Below are 11219 nucleotides of genomic sequence, written 5' to 3'. Positions count from 1 at the left end.
GTGTCTGGAGTATCAGAGAAACTCAGGAGGATTTTTAACAAACATAACATCCCTGTGTTTTTTTAAACCCAAGAACACACTAAGACAGATGCTGGTCCACCCCAAAGACCGCACACCCAAACACAAGAAAAGCAATCTAGTGTATGCGGTCCAATGCAGTGAGGAATGCACAGACCTGTATATTGGGGAGACTAAACAACCACTACACAAACGCATGGCTCAGCACAGAAGGGCCAACTCCTCAGGTCAAGACTCTGCAGTCTACTTACATCTGAAGGACAGAGGACACTCGTTTGAGGACCACCAGGTGCACATTTTAGACAGAGAAGATGGATGGTTTGAAAGAGGTGTCAAGGAAGCCATCTACACCAGGGTTGAGAAGCCGTCGCTGAACAGAGGAGGGGGTCTACGCCATCACTTCGCTTCCCAGGAAACTCAACAAGCATTTCCTCTTGGCCTCAGGTGAAGATGCCAACAATGGTCGTTCAGACTTGGCCATGGGTGGCTCTAACGACCATGACGACTGTCGTTAACCACAGCCAGGAGCACTATCGAACCAGCCGTATCGATGATCCTAGCTAACAATCCCAGAGGTTAAATAGCTGAGTTTCCCTACCAGTCAGTCAGAACTGAAGAAGTCTCTTGGATGAGGGACGAAACGTCTTTCAGTATCTTCAAACAAGTCCAGTTGCCCTTGACTTTAACCTTCGTTGGATAACTATGACCTGGATGACTGAGAACCTTCCCAGACTTCCAATAGGGTTCTTGCTCCAGCCCTAACAAAACACAATACTCCAATTTCTAGGGGTATTTAGTGTGTATAATTTCATCTTTTTGGAAATGTTATTAGACATCATTATAGCATCGCCTCATGACTTAATTACAAAAACAATGCATTCCCAAAACATTAATACATTATTGGTGGTAAGCTAATACAACATTGGCCAACTTATTGCAATATTGGGAAATTATTACATTCTTACATCAGGTTCTGCAAAAATAAGGTTAACCCAATAGTGTAATAACCTTAATTAATGTAACAATTTATTACATTATTGGTACAGAGATTATTACATTATTGGGAAGGTATTACATTGTCAGGTTTTAGGTTCAGATAAAAGGGCACAAGAAGGCTCCCAATAAAATTACTCTGACATATTGTTTAATGGTGTGCTACCTGCTGCATGCGTAGCGACTCCAGCTCTCTCTCCAGTCTTGTACGGAGTCGATGCTCGAGTTGTTCTCTCTTCTCACAGGCTGCCTGGAGCTGAGCCAGGGCCTGCTGCATCCTCTCCACCTTCTCCACGTAAACCTGCTTCTTCTTCAGCTGCGTACACACACACACACACACGGTAATATTTACATCCAGAAACTCTGCTGTGCTAATTCACATTCACACAGGACCCTGTTTGTGAAGTTATTTGATGGTTCAAGGTGGCAAATTTGCTACACACCAAGAAGTTATGAGGATCCAGGACAGAGAAACCTCAGAAGCTTCCTTCAGCAGTGGATCAGCAGGAACTGCTGTCACACAACCAGAACGATTACTGCCTACTTTGATCGGTTTTCTTTGTTGACCAAATCTGTTTCAGGGCAGCAAATACTCAAAGAAGTTCAAGGAGCACCAAGACGACAGACATCATCAGACTGCTGTGGTTAATCCTTTAGAGGTCAGTGAGGACAGGAGATATAAACTGCAGAATTTAGTCATATTTTTGTTTCCATTTGTCTCCCTTCAGCAGAAACATCTAATGTTCGTCACACATTCACAAACATGTTCCTGGCGAGAAAAACACCTTGATAAACATGTTGCGGTATTTTTAAGATCGCTCAAGGTAACCAGTTGTTTTAGATCAGCCCAAACAAAGTGTTACCTGGATCAATATGTGACTGGAAGACAGTCATCTGTGATTGCTCAATCAGCTCGCAGGTAACATAAAGAGCAGGGAGTCGATGGTACTTATTGCTCAGGTGAGTTCCAATCAAGCTTGACGCGATTTTGTAAAAAGTCTATTTTCTTTCATTTCTTTTTTCGTGTGTGGCTATATAATGTAGTGTTCAGTTATACAATCATGATCGCCGCAGTAGATTTAAGATGTGACTTGAAACTCGCCAGGAATATGTTAGTAAATGTGTGACAAATCTGGGGATGGAGGCAGTCCGCAGCTGCTGCACACAACACGCGCATGAGTATGGCAACCAGTTAGTTTGAAAACCAGTAGGGCTACAACACCAGCAAGAAAACTACCTTCATCCCAGTGGTCAGACTGGCCTCTGTCAGTCTCGGAGTCTGATATAGCAAATAGCAAATATCAGTCCGCTTTCCGTTTAATGGAAACTTAAAGTGCTTAAAGTAATCTCTATGGGTAATCCCCATTTTTACAAAATGTAGGCTACCTGTAATCTGATTACGTCTTTATTTTCTGTAACATAATACAGTTACTTTATTTTAGTATCCTAATTACGTCACGTCGTTACATGTAATCCATTACTCCCCAACCCTGTTTACATGCACCTATCTGTTCTGCTTTTGCTCTTTCCTTCCACAACCATTTTCATTTTCTCCTATTTCAATTTACTAGGTCTAAGCAAGATTCATGGGGTTTATTACAGGTCACTACTGAGTTCTAATCATCTCACTACAGAAATATTGGCGTCAGGGGGTTAAGGCGATGACCATGAACCACAATTACTCTTCCCACATTTCCCGTCATCTCCCAAATGTCACAAATCTCCAACAAAGGCATGAAAATGCACAAAAAAAGAAAACCTGCATACTTTCTGTTGAATCAGAATTCCAACCTTGTTTCCTGCAACATTTCAAATATTTCATGTTTTGTCATTTCCAAAGCAGCATCTTTGGATACTGCAATGCTTTCTGCTCCTGTCTAAGCCAGTAGATCCTATCTAAGCTTCAGTCAGAAAGCAGCAGCAAGAGGTTTTTAACACTGATGTCAAAATCATTCCCACTTGGGATTCTTGGGGACATGAATGTGATCCCTCCCTCTTTCTCTCTCTGACACTATTTGATGTACTTTCTCTAAATGTAGATTTTCTATCAAGCAGTAAACCCAAATTACTTCCAGTAAGAAAGTTAGCTGACGCTCTTACCTCCTCTTCCAGCTTGACCACTTTGGCCTGGGCGTTGTTGAGCGCCTGGTCTCTGATCTCAATGTGTCTTCTCTGGTCTTCTGTGGTAGAGCGCAACGCATTTAACTCCATCTCCAGCTTCTCCTTTTCACGCAGCGTCTCTTTGTCTGAAGACACATACCCACATGAAAGCATGTACAAACACAATCTTTTCACTCTAGCTGTTAAACAGGTTTTTGTTGTGCCCACCATAGATCTGAATCTATGCATGGACTCAAATGTCACATCGAAATTGATTTGAAAAAATGTCCAGATGCTTAGAATGTGCCTGAAGATTGGCGGGGATGGCTCTGAGTGTGTGTGTGTTTGGTACTCACTCTGTGCAAGCAGTTGGGAGATGGTTTTGCGGTTGTCCTCTGAGCCATCACACTCTTTAGCAGCAAGCTGCTTATTGGCCGTCTCCATGCGCTCTTTAAAACAACAACACTCATGCTCAGAGTTGGCACACACACACACACACACACACAAATAAAGATTTTATACACACATTAGATATTAAAGGGGAAGTAAAGTCTACGGAACTGAGTTTGAAAAAAAAACTGTGGAGGTGACATAAAAAATGTTTCTGATCATTTTAAACATATCCATGTGCTCAGTAAAGTCACAGCAAATATCTTGGGGCATTTAAGCAGAAAAACTAAAAAACTGTAGTTTTAAATGTGACATGACAGGACAAAGGAAACGCTACAGAGGAAACAGAATTCAACTTTTAGCTTCCGAAATCATTTAGACTCTCTGATGGAGCTCAGCATGGATGAACCTGGACTGTGTGTGAGAGGTTTATGGGTGTCAAAGAACACAGAACATGAATTAAAACTGCATCCTAACCGATCCTGCCGGCATGTCGGGAGATTTTAATATTAAGTTATCTTGCTGTGCCACATGCGTAAATGTGCACAGCGTCTCTCTTACCATCGGAGTAATGCGCCCTAAAATAACAAACAACAGTGAAATACTGTGCCGTTGACTTTCGACCCGGTATGTTTTGGTCAACGGCACAATTGCTTTCAGCAATGACCCCCCCCAAATCTCATGAACATTAAAACAACTTTGTCTCAACCATGGGCCCACCCAAGCCCAATCACTGCAGAATTTTGTGATTTTCACTAGTCCGGACATGTGTGCAAGTTTTCAGGAATCCTAAGCCACTCAAAACACCTTCTACAGGCAGAAAAACAACAATCTTACTGGGAACTTACAGGCTTTCAGTGCCAGGAGCTAGCAGGCCTAAATATTTTATAATCTATAATACCACTAGTATGTAGCTACACCTACTCAAGTGCTGTCAACAGAGCACAAGATCAATTCTTTTTCATCCAAAACAACAACTCCAGTGATGATACATGTTGACCTTTGACCCAGAAAACTGAAGCAAAGTATGAGGGAGAAAAAGGAAGGGAAGCAGGAAAGAGAAAAACTGCTCTGTGGTGATGTGTTGCGAAAGGCTCCCAGTGGACGTGAGTCTGGGCTCTGAACCATGAACCATTTCTTCTCTCCTTTGCGTGCGTGTATATGAGTGTGTTGGTGACAATTAAAGAGGAAAATGGTCCAGAATTATTTTTTCAAATCGTCACAGAACAATTTATCTGAACAATTTCAGATTGCCCTGATTCATTCGGTGCTACATATTCACACTCGCCTAGATTTAAAACTGATTGTTTTTACCTGCCCCGCGACCCAGTACGCAGGATAAGCAGTTGACGATAGATGGATGTTTTTACCTGTGTGTTGCTATCACAGGGGTTTGTTTGCTGTGTATTTGCAGCGACTAGAAGTCATTCTGTCAATCAGTCTCACAAAATGTAGCAGAAGCAGCACATTTGCTACTGCAGGACACAACTATAAAGACACTTATACGGAAAGGAAAGAATGTTAAGGGGGTTGTGAGTGTTTGCATGTTTCATAAGGAAATGAGTGAGAGTGAAATACAACTTTATTGTTTGATTAACGCCAACCTTCATATGCGCATGCACGAAATTAAACTTGCGCTTTCCAGCAGCGACCTATGTGAGACTAGTCCAGACCAAGTATGAGTGACGGCACACAGAAATGTAAAACCACATAATATTCAACTATCTATCTCTCCGTCAAGGTTGAGTTACAACTTTGCACTAATGCATGATGGAGAGCAATGGGTAAATACTGACTATTGGTTACATTTGAATTGAACTGAATTCATTCATTTATAATGAATTAATTGACTGTACTAATTACTAGGCAGCAGAACCAAAGCTCAGTGTTAAGTTTTATTATTTTCTACAATTTCTTATTTAAGTTAATGTTAATATTCACTTATCTTAAAATTCTATGGAAAATATTATATTCAATAATAATAATAACAACAACAACAACAACATTCAATAATGTTCATACCTCATATTGTTCTGTATAGCAGATTTTTGCTTGGGGTGGCATGTCAATTTAAGTGGCGCTACTACATTTTAAGCCGCTGCTCCTAAAATTAGCAGTAGTGAGCCCCAGTGCTACAGGTGGAAAACGTTAGTCTTGAGCCCTGACTTTGGTCGTTGGCTAGGGAAGAGCATCGACAGATGCATTATTTTTCAAATCTATTAATCTAACAAGTATTTTTCGATTAGTCGGTTAATCTAACAACTAATTTAATTATGATTATTCTAAAGATAATTTTCATTACTCAAATAATATTATATAACAATTATTTTATCCAAAATAAATATCTAAAACTTGTCTCTTTAATAATTTAATATTTTATTAAACCATCCTGAAAAAGTGACACCTGAAACGCATCAGAATAATGATAAGAGTAGCATTTCTTAAAATGAGTCTAATTTCCATGTCACTGCTGTGTTATAATATTAATAATAATAATAATAACAGACCCTTTGTGTCAGATGCCTGAAATACTGGACCTCAAATTACAAAGGATCGCTGTGACACAGATTCATTTATACTCTCCATGTCAACTCTTTCCTGAGAAGTACTTGACTTAAAACTTTCAATGTTTCTGACATGGATTAATTCTGTCACTGGAGAAACTCGCAGTAAGATAATCACAGAATAATTACTAGTGCATTAGTGTGGGGCAAAGAAAATAACAATTTAAAGACGGGAGGAGCAGTCTGTAATGTAAGCCATTTTCTCACTCAAACAGTAAATATAAAACAGCTGAATATCAGATGGACGCATGGTGTAACGTTACGTTACCATAACAGCAGCAGTGCAGAAATTACTTTTAACATAAGGATAAAATCAATTTTAAGTGACACGCTCCTCGTGTTGATAATCTTGTTAGGCTTGTGTGGGGACGGCAGCTCGTGGCTTGACAAAGCTCTCCGAGATGCTTTAGCTTCACATGTTCGTGTTGCTTGTGTTCGTGCGCAGCTGTTTTGTTGCTGTGAAGTAATTTCAAATCCACAGGGCATACAGAGCAGCATGTTGTTGGGTCAATATCTAAATACTCCCAAACTTTAGATGGTCATAGGCCAGGTCTTTTAGCTGCACCTTGTTCTCTGGGGGAATCCCTGCTTAGACCGGGTGCAGGGAAGCAGCCAGTATAAGCAGAAAATCCAACTATTTTTGGAATCAGTGACTTAAATTTCGTTGATCAGACCAGCTCTATTCATAACAACAACTTTATTGATTTGCAGTGATCATTCCCTCTAAGGGGAGAAGGAGACCCAAACCATGCCACTAAAATGGCCCCCCACAGCATAACAGAGCCACTGGATAATCTCACTGTAGTGGTACAGCATTCTGGCCTGTACCGTCCTCATGGATGACTCATCTGACTCTCAGATGTGCGTTGGTCTTTATAATGACAAGTTGCAGTGCAACCCTACTTTAATATCTCTCTTGTAGATAATATATAGTAATGCTGTCGCAGTCTGATCACGCCCTGCATTGCATTGATATTCTCAGGCACTCAGAAAGAGTTGCTCTTCTGTTTTTCCTTACATATCGCAGTAATGCACAAGCGTCACCCTCATCAAATGTGCGCTGTCAACCACAAATTCCAACTCTATTTACTAACGTTTTACCCAAATGCAGATGTCACATTAGTCACTGACCCGGCTATGCCACAGAGCATGACTGGATGTTAATTGCTTGTACACCATGCAGTGCAACCGTGTGGAAGCATCTGCATTAATAATGTTATGATTCTCTACTCATTAATTCAGGTTGTTTCTTTTTATTTCAAAACAGTAATATTATTACAGTTACTAATCTAAGTAATACTGCGATACTGAACGCACCATCCTTGACGTCGACTGCGCGACAGGTCAGCAGCACCGGACTTTATGTTGTTTAAGTCAGCTGTTAGCCAAAAGGCTAAGGGAAGAAGGGAGAACGATGGAGAGAGGCATTCTTTTCACAGCTGTAAGAAGCTACTGCCATTATTGTGTCACAGTCTAAGAGGCAAAGAACACTGTCGTCCATCGTAAACTTTGTGAGACCAAAAAGCTTTCAACCGTGAACTATTTTACATCCAATTTATTGAAGCATCTGCTGAAGCAGCACACCAACGTGAAACTTAGAGAAAGAAACTCCGGCAGCTACTGCCACACTGATGCTTGGACTCGTTGGGAGAGAGTGGCGTTAACATAATGTTTTGTAAAAATACTGAATACTGCTCTTATAAATACATATGCAGAAAAAAAGTAGTTCAAAAGTCAGGATTTACTTGCTTTATTTTTTATTTCAGCCAGTGGCGTTAAGAAACGTTATATGTTTTGTAAAAACCACACTCCTTCCTGCTATTATGAATATGAAATTAGTTAAAAAGTCGGGAGAGACTGCTTTGAGGGGGGGACCCCTTAGAGAGTTCAAGGACAATAGTTTCGAGGAACCCCTTAGAGTGGAAACTTGCACCATGAGTTGAGCACCATGGTTGATTTTAAATGATTGTGTAACCAGAAAACATGTTCCCCTATTTGTTTAATTTTTAATGGTTTAATAATTAATAGGGCATGAAAATCAGTACATTAAAACTGCCACTAGAAGGCAGCAGAGGATAAGAAATTCAGAACGAGCCAGAAGGGGTGCGCTAACGTAGAAATCCCACCTAAATGGGAGCAGATTATAAAAGGAGATGTTCCTTAACTGCGCACTCAGTTAATTCTGATGCCTGCTAGGATGTAACACTGGTTTTTGTCTTTTAATGGAATAACAACTCGATTTTTGACTGTCTCCAGAGAAGTTTTTCGACTATAACTTATTGACTATTTTGGAGAGTTTCTTAAAGTTTTGGGTTTTTAACTGGCCTAGCCCCAAACTTTAGGTCCCTGCATGATGAACAGGCTGTGGCTGGGTGGATACTGACTTTTAGTATCCTGTATTCTCCACCCATCTGTATGTTTGTCATCTCTCTTCCCCAATACATTATGGAGAAATTGTTTTGATATGTAACAGACAAACCATACAGGCCTCTGGATCCACAAGTGCAGTAATATGTTGAATTTGCAGTGACTTGCAGTAGCAGTGTGGTTCCAACACTGTTGCTGCACCTCTCTGCTCTCTCACCTCGGAGGTCCCTGTTGAAGTCATGCAGCCGGCGCACCTCCAGCTCCAGCTTGTTTCTCATGGTTTTCTCCAGGGCCTCCCTCTTGGAGGAGGACTTGGCGAGGTTTTCATAGGCCTCTGACACCAGCTGGATCTCTGTTTCCAACTGCCCACAGACACAGGAGAAACAGAGTGAAGGAGATGCACCAAACCTTTTTTTCAAACTGCTGTATAATTAATTTACTCACTGAATATCCATATTCACATCCAATTATTGACATGGGTCACACGTGGCCTCACAGAAAACCATATTCCAAACAACACATATTTTGACTGTTGGGACATCTACTACCAGGTGCAGCATGGTACCTAGCTTCACCAAATGTGAGGGGTCACTATTTACATGGAACTGGGATCACTCAAGTTGGTGTGTTCCGGGCTTATCAAAGCTTTAACAGAATTCAACCAAAGCACATAAGAAAGAAGAAACTAAAATCTTGTTTGTCCAAACTGTCTGAATGAATGACATCCAAAATGTGTTTTAAATTTTATGGAATGGGTCAGAGTTTGTATAAACATGTTCCAGTGTACAGTAGCTAAACATTACATTCGTTCAAAGAAACTTACAATTTTTCCCTTTGCATCACATACAATGCACTAATTATTGTACTATTTACATTTTAGTCAACTGTCTACAATCTATTTAGTATAAAAATCCTATCTGTGGAAGACTAAATTTTTGTTCTAACTCAGACTGCTGAAGTTTCATATTATGCAAATGCTCCGTACTTGTATAGCGCCTTTCTAGTCTTTTTGACCACTCAAAGCGCTTTTACAGTACATCTGCATTCACCAGTCACTCACATTCATACACTGAGCCTAAGTGCTCAAACTAACATTCACACACATTCATACACTGGCGGAACAGCCATCAGCAATCGGGATTCAGTATCTTGCCCAAGGACACTTCGACACGCAACCAGGGGGAGCCAGGGATTGAACCGCCGACCTTCCGATTAACAGCCAACCCGCTCTATCTCCTGAGCCACAGCCGGCCCATTATCTTCAGTTGAACTTTAGAATGCAAAACAAGGAATGTGGATTTTGTCCTCCATTACTTATACTGAAACTGCTTTCAGAAGAAATCTCTTTGTGGCTAGTATGGACAGGAGGAACAATTACAGCAATCAATAACCCTTGCTGTGTACATATGGGCATGTCACTTTTGTTTTTAGATTTTGCCTATCCTATAAAGCTCTTCTGCAGAAGATGTTACCTTGTGCAACTTGGTGACCTTCTCGCGGCAGGCCTCCATCTCCTGTCTCAGCATCCTGTTCTCCTCTGCCAGCACATCTGCCATCTGGTGTGCGCGCGCCATCATAGCAAAGGGCTCCCCCTGCATGTGGGAGTAGGAGTGCGGGTGGGGGAAATGTCCGACCTGGACTGGCGGCTGGAGGTGGGGATGTGGAGGTCCTTGGTACTGCTGCTGCTGCTGCTGCTGCTGCTGATACTGATGGTGGTGGTGGTGGTGCTGCTGCTGCTGCTGCTGCTGCTGCTGCTGCTGATGGTGCATCCGTGGGGTGGAGCCGTAGGGGTCATGAGGGAAACCGTGACCTCTTGGTGGTGTCGGGTGAATGGGCCCCAGAGTAAAGGGCTCGCTTGCTTGGTGGGAACCGGGACCCTGTGTATTGCGGGGCCCCATGCTGGGAAAGGGTTCTCCCTGGTTATGTGGTTGCTGGTGAGGGAAGGAGGGATGTGAGGAGTGGGAGGGACTGAGCATGCTGCTGAGAGTGGAGGACTGGGTGCGGGACAAGGAGCCCACAGAGGTGACGGAGGAGGTGGGACTGTGCTGGTGAAGGGGCCTCTGGGAATGGACCGATCCCTCTTTACTAGACCTGAGGAGAGATTGTTAGAAACCTCAGCGGGTGTCTGTGCTGATGCCCAAAATCCTGTACCATCTTCATAATAATTATAATAATGATCCTTATGCATACAGCATCTTTCAGCAGAGAAAGATGACTGTAGATGGATTTTAAAACACACATAAAAAATAATCTTATTATTATATAATCAAATCTTATTATATAATAATTATAATTCTATTTAAAATTGAGCATGTGTATATAATAAAAAAAATTGCAGAAAGTAGACAGGAAAATTAGCAAATTAAATAGATCATCAAAGAGGATTTTCCTGGGCACGTTTGTGAGTTACATACAATATTAATTTGCAGAATATTTCAATTAATTGAATCATTTTGTATATAAAATGTCTGTCAGTACCCCCTTAGTTGGGTACACCTGCACAATCTAGTGCAATCCAATCAGTCTACTCTTATGATGCCTATGATGTCATAACAGCAGTACTGATATTTATTGTAATGAATAGAAGTGTACTAGAATGTTCTGTCACTTTAAGAGTTAGAGGGCACGTCCTCATGACGTAGGGAACTGCGAGGCCTGTGTTGTTGTTAAGCATGTTGAATCAGTAAAAAGATACACAGAAGACGAACTCCTGGAGTCAGCTCATTATTCATACTTTATGTCAAGTTAGATTAGGCATCAACAGACATTACATTTATTACAGCTGTT

At 41.3% G+C, this 11219-nt stretch overlaps 1 protein-coding gene across 6 annotated transcripts in view; it reads right to left on the bottom strand.

Annotated features, from left to right (window-relative positions):
• amot (angiomotin) overlaps positions 1-11219 on the bottom strand; it is a 55398-nt gene that overhangs the window by 15449 nt on the left and 28730 nt on the right. For all 6 annotated transcript variants that reach the window (XM_046040191.1, XM_046040190.1, XM_046040195.1 and 3 more), the window contains 5 exons: positions 9905-10523; positions 8650-8794; positions 3468-3560; positions 3112-3257; positions 1178-1327 (listed from right to left, as the gene is read on the bottom strand). In XM_046040191.1, the coding sequence (XP_045896147.1) occupies positions 1178-1327; positions 3112-3257; positions 3468-3560; positions 8650-8794; positions 9905-10523 (1153 nt within the window). The remainder of the gene's footprint in view (positions 1-1177; positions 1328-3111; positions 3258-3467; positions 3561-8649; positions 8795-9904; positions 10524-11219) is intronic.

The sequence above is a fragment of the Micropterus dolomieu genome, linkage group LG23 (assembly GCF_021292245.1).
Source record: "Micropterus dolomieu isolate WLL.071019.BEF.003 ecotype Adirondacks linkage group LG23, ASM2129224v1, whole genome shotgun sequence".
NCBI lineage: Eukaryota > Metazoa > Chordata > Actinopteri > Centrarchiformes > Centrarchidae > Micropterus > Micropterus dolomieu.
Note: the sequence above shows the minus strand (reverse complement) of the source record. Positions and strands in the feature narration are given on the sequence as shown.